Below are 23,700 nucleotides of genomic sequence, written 5' to 3' on the forward strand. Positions count from 1 at the left end.
AAGCAATAAACTGGGAAAATATTTTTACAATCAAAGGTTCTGATAAAGGACTAATTTCCAAAATATATAGAGAATTGACTCTAATTTATAAGAAATCAAGACATTCTCCAATTGATAAATGGTCAAAGGATATGAACAGACAATTCTCAGATGAAGAAACTGAAACTATTTATAGACATATGAAAATAAGCTCCAAATCATTATTAATCAGAGAAATGCAAATTAAGACAACTCTGAGATACCACTACACACCTGTCAGATTGGCTAGAATGACAGGGAAAGATAATGCGGAATGTTGGAGGGGATGTGGGAAAACAGGGACACTGATACATTGTTGGTGGAATTGTGAACACATCCAGCCATTCTGGAGAGCAATTTGGAACTATGCTCAAAAAGTTATCAAACTGTGCATACCCTTTGGTCCAGCAGTGTTTCTACTGGGCTTATACCCCAAAGAGATACTAAAGAAAGGAAAGGGACCTGTATGTGCCAAAATGTTTGTGGCGACCCTGTTTGTAGTGGCTAGAAACTGGAAATTGAATGGATGCCCATCAATTGGAGAATGGCTGGGTAAATTGTGGTATATAAATGTTATGGAATATTATTGTTCTGTAAAAAATGACCAGCAGGATGAATACAGAGAGGACTGGCGACACTTACATGAACTGATGCTAAGTGAAATGAGCAGAACCAGGAGAGCATTATATACCTCAACAATGATACTGTATGAGGATGTATTCTGATGGAAGTGGATCTCTTTGACAAAGAGAAGATCTAAGATTGATCAAGGATGGACAGAAGCAGCTACACCCAAAGAAAGAACACTGGGAAATGAGTGTAAACTGCTTGCATTTTTGCCTTTCTTCCCAGGTTATTTTTACCTTCTGAACCCAATTCTTCCTGTGCAACAAGAGAACTGTTCAGTTCTGCACACATATATATTGTATCTAGGATACACTGCGACATATTTAACTTATATAGGACTGCTTGCCATCTGGGGGAGGGGGTGAAGGGAGGGAGGGGAAAAGTCGGAACAGAAGTGAATGCAAGGGATAACGTCGTAAAAAAAATTATCCAGGCATAGGCTCTGTCAATAAAAAGTCATTAAAAATTAATTAATTAATTTTTAAAAAGAGGTTATGCAACTTTTTAAGTTGGCACTTCATTTTTATGTAATGAGCAAAAGCACATTAGGTTCTCTGCCTTCAAGAAGCTTATTATCTACACAGAGAAAGTATATATAAGAAAAATTAAAGGACAAATGTCAAATAATAGTTCAAAAACAGTCAATTACTCTCATGACATGGTTGATAGACCCTTCACCAATCTTATCACTCTCTTATATATGTGTTTCATTTTTTGTTAATTTCACTAATAAAATATGGCAGAAAGAATCCAATATGATGCTCTGAGCTTAGCATTCTTGATTTTCTGTGTGTAGCAAGATCTTCTCTCCCCATTGGTAATCTGATGAAACCTAAGAATTCTTTCTCAAAATAATGTTTTTTTAGATGCATAAAAGAAAATGCATAGCACTTTAACATATACACAACCAAACCAAACCAAACAAAACACAATTCTGTTGAAAAATGGTTATCTGTCTATCTATTTGTCTAAAGTTATAGATCCCAGGTTATGAGCCCCTGTTCTTAGGTGTGATCAAAATAAAGTTCAGTGAGATTACCAACTCCCTTTGATTTTTACATTATACTTTGATGCAATTTAATTCAACAAACATTTAATAAGTACCTACTGTTGGCAAAGCACCAGATAGGATGAAGGGGTGGGAAATTGTGATAAAACTTTTAGATAGAGATTACTGAGATTGCAATAAAGAACATGAAGACTGCATTAATTTTCTTTTACAACCCTATCATCTTTGTAATCAGCTAGCACTCCCAGGAAACTACAATTATAGTAAACTAGATCTTCCCATCCAGTTCTTGTGTATTGACTCTTTAAACTTTAGTGGAAAGTCTCTAAATAAGTCAATGTTGGAACTAAGGAAAGAATCTTAAGAACTTGTATTTTCTGTGTCTTCTCCCTAACAAGAGCTTGTTTAACTACTTTTCTCTATAGCTACTACAGGCATTTCAGTTTCTTAGAATCAAATTCTGAGTCAGATCTGTCATCTATTTAGGCTATCTAACTCTAACAGCAACATTTAGACTACCAACTCTTATCTACTCTAACAGTCATGCAGAATTCCAAGCTCAAAAAAGTAGGGATGTACCCCAAAATACAACATATTGTCTAGAAGCTAATTACAAACTTGTTATCTGTAAAGTTATCAAAACTTTTTTGGAACCAATTTTCAAGCTATACTACATCACCTTCAGATAACAAGTTCTGAAAGCAACTACTTTCTGCCAGAAGGCAGTAAACGCCACTAATTTTAGAATAGTGAAATTAGGTAGACAACTCTATGATCACCTTTTCTAGACTGTATAAAATTAGATGAAATCTCCTTTTGGTCTTCATTTTTCTGAATGTGAAAATATCTCAACTTTTAAAAAATAAATAAATAAAATACCTAAACTAAATCTTTTTTATTCTGCCCCATAATATATACTACATTATTTTGGCTAATCTTTTCTGGTTCACTGCCAGATTCAGTGAATCCTGCTTAAACTATGATTAATTTAAGAAATCGTGTGCAATTTTTGTAACAATGTAGGATAACGGCTGATATTTGATTTCTTATGTTCTTTCTGATGGTTTTACTGGTCTTTTTGGCCTTGGCAGCACACACTTGGCAAATTTCTTCAAAGAACAGTCAATAATGATTCCAAGCCCTTTTTCTGAGTCACAACTGTTAGCTGGGAGTGCCTCATCCTATAAATATAACTCATGATTTTTACATGCATACCACTTGCCCAAAATGAAGCTTATGCCTCACTTCTCCACCCATTCTGAAAGCCTCATGAGATCTTCCTACATTTGCTCTTCATCAACTTGGTGTTTTCCAAAGCCCCAGAAAGGCTTTGTATAGAGTATACCAAAAAAAAAAAAAAAAAGAAAATTTGTACTGTCCATTCTTTTTCACATCATTTATAAAATATTAAACAAACTTTGCTCCGATGTAAAATTATGCTAAGTGATTTAAACGTTCATATCCTTTGACCCAGAAATCTTATGGCTACATATATATTTCAAGGAGGTCAAATACAGAAAGAAAAACCTCACATAAACAAAAATAATAGTAGTAAATAACTGGAAACAAGATGTCCATTGACTGCAAAATGACTAAATAAACAATGGATGTAATGAAATATTACTGTGCCATAAGAATCAATTAACATTTAATTTGCTTACTCAATGCCATATAACAATCAAACTACCAAAGAATTATTTTATAGAGCTACAAAAAATTTACAATTTATCTGGAAGAAGAGAAAGTCAAGAACATCAAGGGAATCAATGAAAAAAAAAAGTGAAAGGAGCTTAGCAGAACCTGATCTCAAACTATACTAACAAAACAATCTGGAACTGGGTAAGAAATAAGAGTAGTTGATCAATGGAATAGATTAGATTCATAATATGCAAAAGGAAACAAGCACCATAACCTAGTATTTGATAAATCCAAAGATCCCAACTATTGGTGTAAGAACTCATCATTTTGACAAAAACTGCTGGGGAAAACAAGCAGAAAGTAGGAAGAGACCAACACCTCATACTTCATAACAAGATAAACTCAAAATGGGTACATAATTTAGACATAATGGGGAATATCATAAGTAAATTAGGGGAACATGAGAAAAAAATTACCTGTCAGATCTATGAATAACATGACATGACCAAACAAGATCAGAGGGTATAAATAGATTTTTTTTAAACATTAAAAGAATTCTAAGGTACTACCTCTTATGCATGAGACTGGTTAACGAGACAGAAAAGGAAAACACAAAAACTGTAGGGGATGTGGAAAAATAGGTACGCTGATGCACTATTGGAACTGTGAGCTAGTCCTACTATTCTGAAGAAAAATATGAAACTACTATCAAAGAGCTAAAAAACTGCATATACTCCGACCCAGCAATACCATTATTAGGTTTGCATCTCAAAGAGATCAAAGAAAAAAGGAAAACAACCTATATGTAAAAAAATATTTATAGCAGCTCTTTTTATAAGAGTAAAGAATCAGAAACTAAGGAGATTCCCGTCATTTTGAAAATGACTAATCTAGGGGCAACTAGATGGAGCTGTGGGATAGAGCACCAGCCCTAGAGTCAGGAGGACCTGGGTTCAAATAGAGCATCAGATACTTAACACTTTCTTTCTGTGTGACTGTAGGCAAGTCACTTAATCTCAATTGCTTTGCAAAGAAAAAAGAAAATTTAAAAAAAAAAAAAAGATTAATCTAGTTGTGGTATATGATGTGATAAAATACTGTTGTGATGTAAGAAATGACAAGGGAGCTGGTTTTCAGAAAAAATTAGGAAGATTTATATGAACAAATACAAAGTGAAATGAGTAGGAATAGGAGAACATTGTAAAAAAAAAATAGCAGTAATGCAATGATAATCAACTGTCAAAGACTTAGCTATTCTAATAATACAATAATCTACAACTATTCCAAAAGATGTACAATAAAAAATGTTATGCACCATTACAGAAAGTGGATTCTGAATACAGATTCAAACATTTTTCCCCACTTTCTTTATTTTTCTTACTTTCCCTCATATACAATATGGCTAATGTGAAAATATATTTAGCATGAATTCATATGTATATGGGTATATCTCTTACCTTCTCAATTGGTGAGGGAAAGAAATTATTTGGAACAGAAAATAAATTTATTTTTTTAAAAAAGAAACATTTTGCATGAAGAATCCAGAATCATGGAAAGACTTACATGAACTGATATATGGTAAAATAAACAGAATCAGGAAAACAATAGATATAATGACAACAATGTATAATGAAACATACACACACACACACACACACACACACACACACAAAGAAAAAAAATTAAAGACTGCAATTATAATGAGCAAGTTTGGCTCTGAAGTAGAGGATATAAGAACACACCTCCGTTCTTTGCATATTTCAAAATTATCATGAGCAAGGATTATTGTAGTAAAACTTCACAGATAAGTTGGTTAGTTTTGCTGACCTGTTTTTCTTTTCTTTTCTTTCTTTCTTTTTTTTTTTTTTTTAAAGAAAAGGCTTTTGGAGGGCAGAAGGAAGAGATGTTTAAAAATACGGTAATAGTGAAAAAAAAAAAAAAGAAAGAAAAGAAAAGAAATAATACATTCATTTTAGAAAAAAAAAATAGAGAGAGAGAACACTTTAATTAAGCTTGTCCCCAAAGAAAAAAGAAAACTTTTTTTAAAACAAAAGTGGAAAGCTAGAGTAGCAATGTATATACTGTGAAACCTAGTTAATGTGGTTAGTTTTGCATGACTTTTTTTCTTTCTTTTTTATTCTTTGTTATAAAAGATGGCTCTCTAGGGAAGATATAAATTTGGAAATAAAAGCAATGTAAAAACAAAACACATCAATAAAAAAATTTTAAGTGGATTTCAATAACAGTGCCTACTAGACACTTCTTCATCTACATAAGTGCCTATTTATCCCTATCCTTTGCTTTCTACCTATAAGTCAATATTCTGACAAAGTAATTCCATGTTATCTTTTTTAAAATAACCTTTAGCATGTGACTTCATCAGATTTTTTAAAAAGCCTAATTAAATTGTATTTGCTGGCTGCTCCTTGATCATGTTTATTTGTATATTACAAAAACCACTTTAATTTTAGACATGATTTTTCTCAAAGCTTTGTGTTCAATGATTCTATCATTTATTATAGATTCCACCAACTAGCCTCATACAGAATTAAACCTCCCTGGCCCTAAGGTTCTCAGGGATCACTTTGGTAGAAGGGATTCCATTAGTAATCATCTATAAAAATAAACAGACTGTTTAAAACTCCTAAGTATATGATATTTGGATCCTAACAATTTATCTACTTTTAGCCTCAATGATAAATGTTGAGAATTAAATCAACTCTTGCCTACCTCATCTTGTACTTAAAAAAACAACAAACCAAAAAAAACCTATTTGGGACTTTCCCTATTGCACCTCTTTGTAAAGTTTAAGCAACAAATTTCATTTCATCTCTCAGTCAATAAAGCAACTTGTCTTTTAGAACCTTTCCTTTTCTTTTTTTCAGTGTTTCTGACTTCCTAGGTATTGCTAGGTAGGTAAGCAATGTATCAATTAATCCTGTGCTAAAATGTCATTACATTCCCATGTATGTTTTCATTTTAACAAAACAAAGAAAAAAGTCTTCAGGAGCCAAAGGAATTGACTTCTAATATGGAATAACTACATCATGCAATAGACAAGACCCTTTGTAAGGGTCTATTTTTGAATAGAAGACCCTTACAAAAACCCTTCAAAATCATATTACATAGACAACTATCACTTTATAGTAATTCCTGTTTTCTGCTATCAATTCTTTTGCTAGCAGATAGAAAGTAAAAGACAGAACTTTTACATGTGATCACTCTGATTAAAATAAAGTTCATTTTTAAAATGGGAGAATGAGGAGAATTAATTTAATAAAAATATTCAATTTGGCAGACTACTATAGTTGGTTCCCCCTTCATCAATGTTTCCTTACCTTGTGAAAGAAGGCAGCACCTGTCAGCACCATGGATAGCTCACAGGAATAGTTGGAGTTGTAGAGCCAGGACTGATGTGGGATATCCCAAGCATGGTATCGACCAGGGAAACCCACAATACGATCTCGAGCTTCTCTCCATACCCTATAAAAAAGGCCATAGACAGCAAAATTCAATGCCTTGGGAGGTCCATGAAATATTTTAACCTTATTGTTTTCTGAACAAGCACATTAGATGTTTCACCCAATCTATGTTCTAATTCTTATATTCCCAATATTTTCTTTCTTAGTTTGCTACATTTCTCCTGGTCTCTGACATCTGTGTCAAATTCAGAATTTAATCTCACGGGAACAGAATGAAATCTAAGTGGGTTAGAGAGCTGCATAATACAACAGAGAAGGAGCACTACCTCTAAAGTCCAGAGAGCTTGTGTTCAAATATCTCTTCTGACCCTTGTGTGTGACCTGGGACCTCAGTTCCATCTGTAAAATGAAGGGATTGGACTGGTTGACCTCTGAGCTTCTTTCCAGTGGTAGAGCTATGAATATTCATAAGTGTGTTCACTAAGAATGTTCATTAATAAGGAAAAAAATTCTCTAGTAGTAGATGATTTAAACTACGTTATCAGGATCTTCCTGAGAAACTGCTGTGCCAATATGAGTCAGAGGCCAGACAGACACATTTTGGGGAATATAAGTAGAAAAAAGCATGACTCCCACTTCTCAGGGATGTATCTGCTGTAGTATCGAGGCAAAAAAAAAAAGTCATAGGAGAATATTTGCCAGGGTGCTACATCATATAGGAAAGTCTCCTGAATCAGGTAGTCACACACTATGGGAAAAGCCAGTTTTTTGCCCTCAGCTCAGTGAGAAGCTATAGCGTATATGACAACTCATTAAGATTGTCATATAGTGATGACAAGTCATTACTAGACAAATAATAAATCGGAGAATTAATTCTCTATTAAGAGCATCTGGGAGGTTTTAAATGATCATATTAGTTTTGCAACAAAGTAGACCAAGGGAAGTTTGTTTTCTGGTCTCAAATCTATGACAGTGTATAGTTTCTTGGGAAGATATGAATGACTCCCCTTCTCCACTGAAAAATATTAATAATTAAATTGATCAAACTGGCTTTGTTGCCCCAAATCATAAAGATCACTCTTTTTCCTGTCAAGACCCTATCCACAGATATTTGCATCTTTTACAAAAGGTAATTCTTGTGGGCTTAGCTGCACAAGCTGAATTGTTAAGAGGCTGAGTTCAAAGGCTGCCCAAGAGATTCTCTTGCCCAACAGAAGTTGTTGGTGTATGCCAGCCATACAGTTAAAATGTGGCAACTGTTCTTTTCCTTCTCTTCTGTTGGCTGATTCAGCTGGAGTATTACAGGAGACAGTTTTTTCTCAGGATAGAAGATAGTTTGAATAGGAAAACCAACTGGAATTTTAAAGAGAAAGGGTGGCAAAGGTCAGGAAAAAATTAATATGGTCACAGTTGAGTCCAAATCCTTAAGGGATCTTAATAGCGAACCATTACTGTAACCAGTTATGTGATATTGAGTCAGCATCTGACAACCAGAAATCTCAATTCTTATATTTGACAAGGTCAAAGATCACACATGGGGCTTTGTCTCCATTGTCACATCAGAAGACTTTTTAAAAAGTACTATCAATCATTTTTAAAGATAGGAAAAACAATCAATTGCGTAAATCATTTATTCTTTTGGTTGAGGGAAGAAATAGAAACTCTCTAGAACACCATGCTCCTCTTCGCCTTGCTGCAGGGTCTATACTGTATCAGACAGCCCCCATATCACTTCCAAAGATGGAGGACCACACTTGCCCCCAACATTTCCCAACACTGCTTAAACCCAGAAGGATATTGGAGAAGCCATGCTGGCTATTTTCTATATTGATACAGGATGGGCAGTTCACAATATGTGAGGATTTATTAAATGGCTGGTGAAGGAATGAACACTTCCTTCAATAAGACACTAAGAGACAGCTAAGGGAAAAGTAGAAGATATATCTAAATTGACAGAAACTTATCAATGGAGTTTTGGAACCACCTCTCTCCTTTAAGGATAATTACTAGGCAACATTTTATTCTAATTCTAATTCCAAATCCTTAAAGAAAAAGTTAAATAAATGTTTGTTAAATGTGCAAATGAATAAGTGATATAAACTCAAAGGGACTGGGAAAGAAGGAGTCCTAAAGCTAGGAAGATTGCTCCAGGGAAGAAACTTTTGCACAACAAAAAGCTGACTCCCAGAGATCTATTTGTAGATGGTGATATGATTTTGAGTTGAGTGTCCAGGTTCTGGGACCTCATTTTAACTTTGAATATCTGTTCCACATCCTCTGGAATTTTGTCATATATTCTCTGCTGCTCAAATGCCATCCAGCCTCTCACCGAAAGCCAAACATGATCTCATCATGTCGGAGGTGAGCATCATCATCAATGGACAGGATGGCCTCAGTCTCAATTTCATTCCACGGTAAGAAGCGATTGTTCAAACTGTTCTTCTCAGTGCGGACCACCTAAAAGAAGAAGGAGGAAGGAGCACAAAATTATCAAGTGTAACACATAGAAATCAGAAGAGCTTATTATACAAGATGAAAACAACTGAAGAATTAAATTTACTACCATCTACAAAACTAATACATAAGTCTTAGGAAGAAAATTGCTTTTATAATTCAGCAGCTTTGTAGAGTTTAATCTTTATGGTTATAATCTCATTTTTATTTGCTAATCTGTTTTGTGAAGCAAGTCAAAGTGGATTATTTTTACACAGTAGAAAAACAAAATCCAAAATCACTTAACATTAAAATAACAGAGTTCAGATTAGGAATTCTAGTTCTTGAGTAACCAGTCACAATGTTATCCAACTTAATTTGACATTCCTAGAATTATTTTATCCTAGAACTAATGCCTAGGATATTATTAAATAATTTCTACCTGCAAAATTAATTCTACATAGCCACTGTCAAATTTGATAGATTCTTCTTAACTTAGGGCATTTTATATCCAATTTTAAAAGGTATTTCAGTGTTGGTAGAAGAGACTGAAACCTTCTAGTTACTAAAACTGACATGGATCACTTAGTTATCTAGGATGACACATTCACTATACTATGCACCTAAGATGGAGTAAACAAATAGCCTTTATCAGCTTTCTAAAAAGTTCTGAAGTAGTAGTATAGTACTGCTACAGTGGTATAATACAGGATAGTAGCATATGGTATGTAATCTATTGATGAAAACATGTCAATAATCTGATGGAATTTGCAATGAGGCAGCAAGAACATAGGTCAGAGACTAATCCACACTACACCAAGATTAGCAAGAGTTGGAACTGGGACACCAACTCAGACCTATTTTGTTCAAGACACTCATCACTAAGGCAAGCGACACAGCCAATCCCCCTCACCATCTCAATCACCTAGATTGCAACATTTTGTTTTTATCTCTAACTATCCTAGCCTTGGTGACTAATGTCTATTCTACTTTTCTAAATGAGGCACTGCCAATACTGTCGGCATTAGGATAAGCTAGTTTTGAATCTCATTTGAGCTCACTACAACCCAACAAAGTCAAGAGGCAACTTAGCTACTTTATTAGCTCCTTCCCATTAAGTTAATTCCACAGCCATCCCAAGCATAGACAAGAAACTTCTTTTCAAGGACTATCATCTCTTACCAAAAGTAAAACAGCTTCTTAGATATTGAGAAAATCCCACTCCAAGAACTGGGGCCCAAATGTTCCCCAAAATGTTTTAATTTCTCCTCTTGAAACATGCACATCTTGGTTTGAAATACAAAAGAAACCTATCATAAGACAGTTTAAGTGGATTCTAGACTGAATTAAGTGCTCTATTACAATCCACTTCAAATCCCAAAAGTTCATTATAATACAACCAATACATTAGACAGTAGTCCTATCTTATATCCCTTGATAGTATTCTGCTGCAATTCAATTGTGAGATAATTCTGAGAAGTTAGATTCCTTATTTTAGCTTCACATAACTTTATAATGAACCAATTAATCCAACTAGTTAGAAATCACATTATCCTGAAAACCTATAAACAAAAAGATTTTCAAGTTCAATTATCAAAGCCTTGAGGTACCATTTTATTTTTGCCACAATAATTTAACTGAAGAAAATTAAATAACCAAGTTCTTTCTCCATAGATGTCTAACTTTCCATTCTGTCTCCCAAAATGATGTCACTATAAAGTTTTTCATATAATTGTTAACCTCTGATTTCAGATATACTCCTGAATTAGACAAAAATGAAACTGAAGAAAATCAAAAGATGGTTGACTATTTGTTATTCACATGTGTCTAACCTTGTGAAATATCTACAGCAAACTTAATATTGCTGGTTTCTCTCTGCCACCAGCACACCCTCTGGACTACCTATCTCAATCATTAATTAAGTCTGCTAAAAGAAGAACACAAAAAATTAGCCCACAGAAGACTAGTATATAAAAGAAAGGGTCCAGGCTTGCTTAAAAAAAAAAAATGTGCCAAGAACTAGGCTGGCACTGGTAGTAAGTCCCTCCCATCTGACAAATTATGGAGAAACAGAGGGATGAAGTTGAGACCCCAAAGTGGCCTTTCTCCAAAGTACATCCTTTCTAACAATGGGATTTGAGGGACAGCTGGATTACTGATGCTAAGGTGTGGTGCTAAGGCTGAGGACTCACTGTCTGGTGGGCTTCAAGCTCCTGGCAGCAAGAAAACCAAAGCATTTCGAAGTGGCACCCAACCAATTCAAATGGCTGACCAATTGCTAAAGGAACAAGAAGACTTGCAAAAAGCTAAGATTATCTCAGCTGCTGCAGAGCAGCCAAACGCCTTGGGAAGTCTCCAGGACCATCTATTAGTCTTCAATAAAAGGTGTGAGACAAGACCAAGCTAAGCTATGCACACTTCCTCAGGACACACAAAGTATGGCCAACTTCCCATGTTTGTTTGTGACTCAAAAAAAAAAAAAAAAAAAAAAAAAAAAAAGGATATCAGACATCTACTGATTCAAATATATATAAAGTTCACATGTGCAACCCACATCAGAATGCAAGGCTTTTGACATTCAGGATTATTAGGGCAAGACCAACCCAGAGACTTCTCTGCAGCCTTCAAAGATGCATATGGACATCACTACGACATCTCTATGGAATGCTTATGACCACTCCCACTTCAATCACAGGGAAAGAGGAGAATTCAAAGGGAATGGAAGAACATCAATGAAATTGTTATTTAACAAAGTTTTAATTCTTCAGCATGAAGAATTAAAAAGCCCAATTCAAAGACAAAATCTTTGTAATGAAAGACTTGGAATCTAAGGTTCAGATCCAGGCTAAGAAACTATCAAAAAGAAGATCCTGTCTCAGGGCACTCTCTAATGCTGAAGCATTGTGGATTTCAATTTGTTTGGGGGACTTTTTGGCTGGCTTTCTTTTTTAAGAAGGGAAAAGGCTATCTATGCACATTTTTTGAAAATAAAAAGCTTTTAAAAAAAGTAGCAAGACAGTACAGTGGATAGAAAGTTCAAATCAAGCCCCCAGATACTTACTAGCTAAATGATGCTGGATAAGTCATTTGCCCTGGCATATAGTGAGTACCACATAATATCTTTTTTTTTTCCTCCAGACCATTCAGTGAATCAAAGAAGAACACATAGTACACATAATCATAGGTTCTGGAACAAGAAGATTTCTAAATACAGGTCTTAGTCACCTGGTAGAAGTAAAGGGTTACACCTAATTCTGGAGGGGGATGCTTCAACATTCCCTTGAGATGAGTTAGGGTCAGATGTCTGCTGTTCTAGGACCAATGCTAAAGGGTTAGGTGCTGGGACAGTAGTCTTGGTACTGATAGCAGAACTCATCTGTATACATATGTGGTGGCTATGGAGGCTGTGACATTTTTGCACTGATACAGCAGATTAGATTCAGATTACTGAACCTGCTTTTGGACTACATAATATGTGAAAATGCATTTCAAAAAATCCATAGAATTCCAAAAGAAACCAATTATAATGAAATAGATAACAAAACATTAAAAACTGTAAAAACAAGTTCACATACACCAAGTTGAAAACTATTGTCTCAGAAGTCAAATATTAGAAGAAATACTGATAAACTGGGAGTTCTATGTAGTGGGACTATAATTAAATGAAGTTCTAAATGGTAAAACATTATTTATCTTTGTACTGTTTCATAAATGTCTTCATGTTCTTGTCTTATCATCCTATCTAGACAATTAGATGCCTGAGGACAGAGACTGTACTTTATACTTCCCTCCATCTTCCACAGTACCTTGCATAAAGAAACATTATATTTTTAAGAAAGGGGAAAAAACCACTCATATCATAAAGTACTATGTAATTATGAAATAAGTTTTGCAAAGTGCTTTCTTCATAACCATCCTATGATATAGGTAATACAAGCATAGTTATCCCAATTTTACCAAACAGGAAAATCAATCAAGTATTTCTTAAGCAGCTACTCCATGCTAGAGACATTGCCAGCCACTGGTATTTTGAAACATTCTTGTTCCAGACCTATGTGACCTTCTGTCCTGTATCTTCAGAACAAAATTCTAGCTCTTTACCACACCACCACCACCACCACCACTACCACCACTACCACCACTACCACCAGGTGACCAGGATTTGGATTTGGAAGTGATCTTGTTCCAGGACCTAAGGTCATATATACAGGCTCTGGGGATACAAAGATAAAAGAAAAAAAGTTCCTGTTCTCAGGAACAGTCTATGAGGATACAACATGAACATTGATAAAATATATACAAATAAAGTAATAGGAGATTAAGTGATTCACTAAAAACTGGAAGAACAAGGAAAAGACATTTTAAAGGACATAGCAACTGAGATGAGCTTTCAAGACAGTCGGGATCTAAGAAAGGTGAGGAATGACAACATTTGAGATTGTGCAGCAGAAGCAGGAAATGGAACACTGTGTATGGAGAACAACAAGGAGATCAGACTGGCTGAAGTGTAGAATATATATGACAGAGTAATGTATATTAATTACTCTGTAACAGAAGCTGGAGCTATATTGGAAAGAGCTTTAGCCACTGAAACTTCAAAGCGGGGGAATGACATGATGAAATCTATGCTATGAGAACATTAATTTGTGAACACAGGAGGAAGGGAGAAGATAGGTGCAGGAACATTATGGTTATAGCCCAGGTGAGAAATGTTGAGGACTTGGACTAGAATGGTTGTGACATAATAGCAAAGAAATGAACAAATGGATCTGAAACCTTATCTATATGGGTATTTCCCTGCAACAATGAAGATCACAATCCATCTGTGCCTTCTACATGCTGGAGGCCTTCTTCAAGGTCTCTGAACATTCTATGAATGTCAAATGCAAAATTGTAACAGCCCCGTCTGCTTCTCACATCACACATTCCTGGAATGACAGCTTGTAAACCATTTCTATCATACAATCACTTCTGGTGACATATACCAGTCTCCTAGCTCCCACTCTGTGACTCTCCCTTGTTCATAAGGTCACTATCAATTTTGATTCTTCATAAATGGTACTTCATTTTCCACAGCCAAACAGCATCATTGGAAAATATCGATGATAAAAATGTACGTATGCATGAACACACAGAGAAACTATTGGACTGATCTCTTCTGAATCTCAGGGGAATTTCTAGTATTTTAAGATTTTTGCACTCAGCACAAAATTATTTGCAAACTGGAGTATCTGGGAGATCCCATAATCTCTAGAGAATCCTTGATCTATTTTAACACCCTAGAGGCATAAATCTTTGGTGAATATCTCCATCTTTTATCCTCCTTGGATATCGATAGTAAAAGGACTGCTGAACAAAGTAATTTCTGTAGATGCAACTACCAAGCAATCATTTGTGAGCTTCAGTCTCTGAGAGGGGTGCCTTGGCCCCAATCATACACCTAGAAAGTAAAAAGATATGAATGGAGACTTCTTCCAACTCCAAGGCCTATGCTCTTTCCACCACATCATGCTGCTACTATTTGACTAATTACTATAAATAAGAATACATGTAACAAGCTGCTACCAAAAAAAAAAAAAAAAGATCATTTCAAAGCCAACGTAAATAATGTTTTAATTATTTGTTGTATGGAGGCTTCTAAGTACCAAGTGCCTGCCAGAGCTACATGCTTCTTTCTTTAAAATAGTCAGTTGTAGGCCTGGGTGTGGGAGGGTAAAATTGGCCAAGACTCGGGTGGTGAAAGGTCAGACTGCAGCTGTCCATACAGCTGCTCCCTCCAGGGGAGAAAGAGGAAAAAAACAGCTACATTTCTTACTATCACAGTATAAAAACAAGTCTGTTAAAAGCAATTTGGTGGGACTGCTTTGTGAGCCATTAAGAAATGGAAATTAGGCTGGATTTCATCCATGGACTACAGATTGCTTAATTCTGCATTAAAGGATGGAACAGCCACAGGATATTGGAATTCACTATTATCTTCAGGGAAGGGAATAAGCAATTCAACCACAAAAGCAAAGTACAGAACATTTAAAGTGAACACAATGGTTGGACTACTGATTCAATTAGGGTTCCTAAAGAGAAAAAAATAAAAAAGTTCACTAAAGTTCTTCTTAATTCTCTAAGTTTATAAAACAAACTACATGATGCAAAGATAAATAAAATAATCCCTACTATGGAGGAGCTTGTCATTCATGGGTTGCTCTTGCCTGCTTCAAACATAAGTAGAAAATAGTGAGCTGGGACAATTGAAATTACAACAATAAACTATCCCCAAGTTGACCTGAAAGAGTAAATGTGGCATGCTAAATAAGGTTAGGAGTTAAGAAAATAGATACAAGCTAATTTCACACACACACTCCTCCAATTAAACTTTAAAAATTTAAAATTTAAAAAATGTTAAAACATTTTTAAGCTTTCTTTTTAATTCTGAGTTCCAAATCTTAACCCTCCTTCTGGCCCTCCCTTCTCCCTTCCTGAGATGGTAAGCAATCAGATATAGGCTTTAAATAATCAAAAGTATAGATTAAATAGCTAGGTCATGTAATGGATAGAGCACACTAAACTTGAGTCAGAAGACCTGAGTTTGAATCTCTGCCTCCAGATAAACAAGTGTATAACTGGCTGAACTATGGAACCTCTCTCCACTATAATCTCCTCATTAATAAAATAGGGATAAAATCATCAACTTCATAGGATAGTTGTAAGAGAAATATGAGATACTCTACACAAAGCACTTTGGAAACGATAAAATGTTAGAGAAATGTTATCTTATTATTGTCTTAAAAATGAGAAAAAAACAAAAAATGATTTTTCTGAAAATATGCCCTAAATCAATGGGTTAGATACAAACCATGCTCATGAATCACTTGCTCATGGAGATAACTAATCCAGAAGGACAAAGGGGCTGAATGAGTCTTTTTTTTTTTTAAGGGGATATGCAAATTAACAACTAAGAGAGAAAAAGAACAGTAGGTTTTGAGTTTTTAAAATTACTATGCAACCATCATTACTTGCTGTTGTTCAGTCACAACTGACTTTCAATGGCTCCATTTGGGCTTTTCTTGGCAAAGATACTGGGGTGGTCTGTCATTTCCTTCTCTAGCTCATTTTACATGAGGAAACTGAGGTAAAGAGAGTTAAGTAATTTGCCCAGGGTCACAAACTATTAATAAGCACCTGAAGACAGATTTGAATTCAGGAAAATGAGTCTTTCTGACTCCAAGCTCACTACTCTATCCACTGAAACACCTATATCATTCCTATCTATATAATCAACTGGAAATAAATACAACAATTTGGATTCTCATTCCCACCCCACCCCATCCTCAACTCTATTCACTTGTGCTAATGTCATAGTAATAATGTATCAGCACCAAGCACATGGTAGTCATTTAATAAATATTTACTAAATGAATGGGCAATATTTAATAGTAATTTTAAAAAAAACCCACCGCTACTGTCCAGATAAAAAAATATGACCCATCAATCATTTAATTTAAAAGTAAATGTTATTCATTTTAAAAGTATTACCAAAATTTTTATTTACCTTGACCAGATTTCCAAAACAAGTAGCATTACTTTCATGACTATGTAATACTGCAAGTTACAAAAAAACATAATGAGCTCCCTATTTCTTCTTTGTAGCAAATCCCCCTATCCTTGTGTAACCCTATCCTTCACAACCAGACACAAGACAGGCCCCTAGGCTCATTTATCCTTCTCTACTGGTAGATAAGCCAAGATAACACAGACAAGAAAGGTTGTTGCTAATCTAAATATCTATAATATAACCAAAATAAAGGGAAAGATTCTCTGAAGATCAGGGACTGTATTGGTGGCTCAAAGTGCCTTATAACTTCAGCTTGTTAAAACATTTCTACAAAAGGAAACCTAAAGGTACAGACAGCTGGATCAGAAACAAAACTAAAGACTAGGGAAGAATATCACAGAGGAAACGAAACCCCGATAGAAATCATCACCTTAATGACTTTCAAGCAACAAGTATAAACTCACTTTTGGTGCTATGCAAATAAGATATTTTACAAGTTTCAATCTTTGAAAATTTCTACTGTCTAACAAGTCCACTAACAACCACTAAATAATTTCCAAATCAATAAATCTATTTTGTTTGCCTGCCTACAAGTTAAATACCACTCACTCAATCCCTTTAAAACTGAGATCTAAAGACCTCAATCCTATAAATGTCATGCAACATAGCAAGAATCCCATATCTTTTTCACTAAATTATAACCCACTACTTAGAATCAAACAATTATGAGAATAAATCAAAAGGAACCTCTTTTCTTTTGACCCAGGTCGAGCCTCATAGTAAGACTCCCTACCACTCAAGACATACTTCATAAATATTTCTTAAACTGAACACTGGATAGGAAATTGTAAGCAGGCTGAGAGATACTGCAATATGACCAGTTTTGTCAGTCTAATACACTACTTGCTTTTTTTCACAATTTTTGTCCCACCTTTGTCACTTCCAGCAGTAAAGAAATCAAGAAATGCAGAAATGGGAAATATCTTGCTAAAGGTCACAGTGAGAAGTAGCAGCAGAGCTGGGCCTTAGCTTGAAGTCATATGAGCAGGAACAGGAGACTGACATGCAAGGCCCTTCAAACAATGGCCCCAACCTGTCAGTCTAAAGTACTCTTCTTTATATATAGTATATTCTAAACTAGAAGACAAAACTTTAAGAATTCTTAAGTGATGAACTTAAAATGCAAAGAAACATTTTCAGGTATAGACAATATGAGATTTTGCTTTAGCAGACTATTCATGTTTATAATGAGGGCTTTGCCTATCAGTTTTGTATTTGTTCAATGGAGGAGGAAGGTCAGAATGGGAGAGAGATTATAGATGCATGGACAAATAATTTTGGAAAAAATTTCCAGGTAGCTAGACGTAGCAGTGGATAGAACATCAGCCCTGGTATCAGGAGGACCTGAATTCAAATTCAGTCTCAGATACTTAACACTTCCTAGCTCTGTGACTCTGGCAAGTCACTTAATCCCAACTGCCTGGCCCCCTCTCGCCGCACCCCCCCCCCACATTCTGTTACTAAAGTCTAGTTCAAAGCCCCCATCCTCCCTGAAATATTCTGATTCTCAATGATTATCTTTTTCACCAAAACTCTTATTTCCTTTTTGTTAGTCTTCAACTCGCTAACCATACTCTGACTTGCAAATTAGTTACTCATGTTCATATCTCACTTCACACTTGTCTGCAAATTCCATTAAGGGCAGGATCACAGTCTCATCTCTGTATTCCCCAGTACCTAGTACAGTGATATGGAAGTTGTTTTTTAATTAATGTTGAATTATACTGAATAGAAATATAGTATGAAAAAATAAATTGTATAAATAAGGAAAATCACTTTTAAAAAGTGAATATCTGAATAGCAAGGATATAGACAGACAGTGGTACAGGGATTAAGAAATAAAAGGAGTAGGGATCAATGAACTTCAGAAATTTCAGGAAAAAAAAAACATTAATAAGACTACTAAGCTATTTCAAGGAAAGAAAATAAATATAAAAGTGGAAAGGAGCATAAATTTTAGAGCTAGAAAGGATCTTTGAGATGATAAAAGATTAGTATTGTTATTACTTTCTATATCCCACTTATAATTTCACATGGAAGCCTATGGCATTAAAGAGCAGTACATGTTTTGGTTTATATGAAAGATCTCAAGTAAAAGATTAAGAATAAAGTTCTTACACAAGTCTCAGTGAATTGATAAGATGGCCTTAAATAACAGTACAGGAAATAATATATTAGGTTATAAGTTCCAGCATCACTTAATTACTGAATTAGATGTACCAAATGTAATGAAAATGAAAACAATTTTATAACATGTATTTCCACCAGGTCACCTTGTCTCCAAGTAAGTTTCAAGAATATAGAACATAGAAACCTTTGAAATCAAATGTAAATTATTTGTTTGCTAGGAGAATAAACACAGAATTATTTGGAACCTGATTATGCCATTATTAAAATTACCCCATATATTTAAAGGATATACACTAAAGTTTTTCCAAATATCCAAAACTCTATATTCAAAATTATAAATTTAATTAACCACAAAGAACACAGTAGTTGACAAATTGCTAAGATTTACCTCTTAGTTTCTTAATGCTTATTGCCAGCTTTTAGGAAGAAACCAGAAAACATATTTTTGTGTCTTTATGTCTCAGGTAGTATGGAAACTCACTTGCCCTTACTAAGACTTAATCTCCTCACTCCTAAAAATGAACCTATGGTGCTCAGGTTGTTATGAGGATCAAATAAGATCATGAATAGTTAACACTTTATGAACCCTAAAGCACCAAGCATCAGTTGTTTTCATTATCATTACATCTGGAACATGAAACTTGGGGATTCAAAGCTTGGCTAATGGAATTCTTTCAAATCTCTTGTCTATAACAAGCTATTTAGCCATGAATAAGTCCTTTAATGTCTCTGAGCTTTAGTTTTCTTAAATGTAAAATTAGAAAATTGTAGGATATGATCACTGAAACTGATTTTAAATTCAGAATAGTCAAGACTTTGTAGTCAACAAAAAATATAGTATTTAAACAACATCAAATTTAGTTCCAGATTGAATAATTTTCAGCAATTCCTTGAGATCTTACCAAGGATTTCTGGTGCAACTTGCTAAATTTCTTGCTGAGTTCTACTGTCTTGTTCTTTGTTCCCCTCATTCCTATTCATCCCACTTGTTAAGTGAAAAGAGACACAGTTCTAAACTACTTGACAATAAACAGTAAAATTAAATCAAGAACAAATCCTTACAGGATTTTAGTCACAAGAAATTTAGGCCTTTCCCTTTCAAGTGTGATACAGAAATCTCTCAATTCTAAATTAGTTTCTGTCATTTCTTCTTGAAATATTTTGGTGAGAGAAAAGGGAAATAACCTGGTCCTGAATAAACAGGAATTATAATCATCAGGAGTTCTGAGTTGTCTTAATCATTATTTTAAATCTAGTCAAAAGGACTGACAATTGCCTGGAAAGCAATGAAACCCTTACTATTTTATGACTTAGAAGCAATTCAGGTTTAGATATCCATGATGAAGATGAAGTTTGATTTGGTAAACTACTTAAATCAGTTCTCAATTCCCTCTGTTCCACTCTATTTCCACTACTAACACCCCAGTATATCAAATTACAACTGCTCCAGTCTATTACAATTGTCCTCCACCTTTACTCTCTCCTTCTCCCAATCTGACCTTCATGTCATTGTCGGAATAATCTTCCTGAGCAAAGATCTGCTTTATACAGTTATTCAAAAATCTTCAGTGGTTCAATAGGATTTATTCAATAAAGTTGGTAACTCTTTTGTCTTGAATTAAAGGCCTTCCAGGGTCTGGCACTCCCTCCCTTTCTGGTTTTAACTCAAATTACTCTCCTCCATTTACTTTAATGTTCAATCCGAAATGGTCTTCTCTCCACCCTCTGACTTCACTTGCTTTAATTATGTATTACTCCCCTCCTCACACTCAACAGTCTGTCAAGCTGACTTTCTCTCTGTTCCTCACAAACAACTTATATTTCTTCCTTGTGCACAACTTTTCACTCACCATCTCTCATGATTCAAATACAATTTCTCTTGACCATCTTCTCAAAGAATTCCTCATTTCCTTCAAAATTCTGCTCAAGCACAATTCTCTACACAAAGTCTTTCCTGATTTTAACCACCTGGCAACTCCTTCTCTTCCTATCTTGTATTTGTTTTGTATAAATAAATTTCTTCTATATAAACTTATACAGTACATATGTTCCTTAGAATTCAAATGACCTGAGTCCAGGGACTGTTTCACTTTGTCACTGTATCCCTAGTCTCAGACACATAGGAGACACCTAATAAATATTTGACCAAATTGCTATTAGTTTCTTTACCTAAGCTGACAATGTTCTTATGCCAAAAAACAAACCAAAAAAACCATTTCCCCCTTTTAACTAGATTTCCTAGTAGTGTATAAAAGTCCACATTCAGAGAGGAGCCTTCCCTGATCTTTCTTAGTCAATTACAAAGTTCCTCAGCTTACCCAAAGGGCTATAAAACTGTGTATACTCTTTGATCCAGCAGGACCACTTCTGGGTCTATATCCCAAAACAATCATAAAATAAGGACCCACATGTGCAAAAATGTTTGTAGCAGCTTTTTGTGGTGACAAAAAAATAGGTGGATATCCACCAAATAGGGAATGGCTGAATAAGTTATGGGATATGAATGTTATGGAATATTATTATTCTATAAGAAATTAAATCAGTAGGCTGATTTAAGAACAACTTGGGAAGACATACATGAATTGAAGTTGAGTGAAGTGAACAGACCTAGGAAAATATTGTACACAACAACAACAAGACTATGTGATGATGAATTATGACAGACTTAGGTCTTCTCAGCAATTCAGTGGTCCAAGGCATTCCAATAAATTTTAGATGGAAAATATCTCCACATCCAGAGAGAGAACCATGGAGACTAAAGCATATTATTTTCATCTTTTTTCCTTTTGTTCTGATTTTTTCTTGCATAAATGACTTATGTTAAAAATGAATGTACACGTATAATCTATATCAGATTGCTTACTGGTATGGAGAGGGAGAACGTAAAAGAGGGAGTAAAAAAATGAATGTTGAAAACCAGCTTTACATGGAATTGGAAAAATAATATACTATTAAAATTAAAAAAAAAACCCTTCCTCCATGACTTCTTTGATAAAGCAGTTTTGCATCCCTAATGCAATAAGTAATGATAAAAATTATAGCTATTTGTCTTTGTTATTATTTTATCCCCACTACATTATAAGCTCCATGAAGGTAAGGATCATATCTCATCTAGACTCTGTACTTCCCTTATTGCCTAGAATTGCATTCTGTACAAAAAAGGCCCATAATAAATGGTTCTTGAATTAAATAAATCTACTTATATTCTAGACCAAAAGTCATATAGATATAAAATTGTACTTTTTATGTACAGTTTTTTGCTCATGGTTAATTAAGTTTATAATAAAAGAGAAAAAAATTAAATTATTTAAAATGAATAAAATTTCTCTAAGATATTTTTAACTTCTTGGAAAGGGGCTCTAAAGCCCTGGACAAATCACATAGGAAGAAGATAGAATGATCTTGCTGCTAGCATTATTGTAAAAAAGTCCAAAGCAAGATCATCTTTAGGAGTAAAAAGAATTGTTCCTCTTCAAATATGTACATACATAAACATAGATGCATACTGCCACACACACAATTGTATTATAAATGAAGACAACATAGTTCCCTATTATGTGCTGCCCTCACCAACTAGAACTGAAAGAAAGAATTGTCTTTTTTGACTATAATAGCATTCCCAGCCCTTGAAACAGTGTCTGGCACACAGAAAATTCTTTCTCCATCTGTGTATAAACATATACACACACCTAGAAGGTGTTTCAAACACTTCTTTTTAAGAATGATACGTTAATCTGTCTAAAATTTCACTTTTGTCATGCTAAACGAAGAACTTCCAACTATTTCCCCCATAAATTAGTCCTATTTCCCCAGCCCACCTCACTCTAAATTACCCTTTGCTGTAGCCAGACTAGAATTCTGACTAAACATGCACTACCACCCTTATCCCCAAACCTTTCATCTCAGTACTCCTGACTGACAGTGTGGTGCAGTGAGAAAAGAGTATGGATTACAAATCAGAGGACTTGGATTGGAATCCTGGGTCATTTTTTCTCTCTGGGCCTCAATATCTCAGCTGTAAATCTGTGTTTCCACGGTGCTTGACAATCCCCTCAGCTTCTTCCTAGTTTTACCTCCAGTACATGACCATTGCCTAAAATTCTAGCTAACTGGGATCTCAGCCCTTCCAGACTGCCCATAGCATATAAAATCACAGAAAGACCCTTTTATCATACAAACAAAGAAGCCAAAGCCCAGGAAAATTCACATTTATATTATTTTCCCTGCACCTGATTTATTAAATGTACTACCTTATTATATTTATTCTTTTGTATGTCAGTCCTAATTCCTCAATAAACCAAAGTAACTTGGGGGCAGGATCATCTCCTATCCTGAGCAACATGAATTAGTTACAAGGAGTGGAACCAATAAAGATTTCCTGAACTAAAGTTGGAGCAAGTAGCTATGCTAGATGTGTGCCTTTCTCCCAGTGCCTCAGTCAGAAAAAGGACAGGTGTCAAAGGAGGCATCTCGCCAACCAACTCCCTACCCTCTTAAGACTCAAAAGGTCAATTATTGGCAAGGAGGAGTGGTTCTGGCAAAAAAAAAAAATTATTGAATAATCACAAATCATCACCCTTGTGGTTTACGCTTCTGTTCTTTCTTAAGAATTAAGATTAAAAATCTTAAGGTAGCAAGTCTATTAGTCAACAAGCATTTACTAAGAAGTTTCGATTTATCTGGCAGGTCAGAAATGAAGAAGGCTGTTAACATAGAAGCCAGTGCCAGAAATTCTTCTGCACCTTTTCCAGTCCTCCCTAATCTTCCCATCTTCCTTCTCAGAGTACCTCCAATTTATCCTGAATAGCTCATCT

The 23,700-nt window shown here is 34.9% G+C and overlaps 1 protein-coding gene across 2 annotated transcripts in view; it reads right to left on the bottom strand.

Annotated features, from left to right (window-relative positions):
* The window catches only part of EXTL3 (exostosin like glycosyltransferase 3), a 90,749-nt gene that overhangs the window by 10,849 nt on the left and 56,200 nt on the right, over positions 1-23,700 (bottom strand). For both annotated transcript variants that reach the window (XM_051975743.1, XM_051975744.1), the window contains 2 exons: positions 9,044-9,171; positions 6,631-6,775 (listed from right to left, as the gene is read on the bottom strand). In XM_051975743.1, coding sequence (XP_051831703.1) covers positions 6,631-6,775; positions 9,044-9,171 — 273 coding nt within the window. The remainder of the gene's footprint in view (positions 1-6,630; positions 6,776-9,043; positions 9,172-23,700) is intronic.

This window comes from Antechinus flavipes, chromosome 2 (genome assembly GCF_016432865.1).
Source record: "Antechinus flavipes isolate AdamAnt ecotype Samford, QLD, Australia chromosome 2, AdamAnt_v2, whole genome shotgun sequence".
NCBI classification, from domain to species: Eukaryota; Metazoa; Chordata; class Mammalia; order Dasyuromorphia; family Dasyuridae; genus Antechinus; species Antechinus flavipes.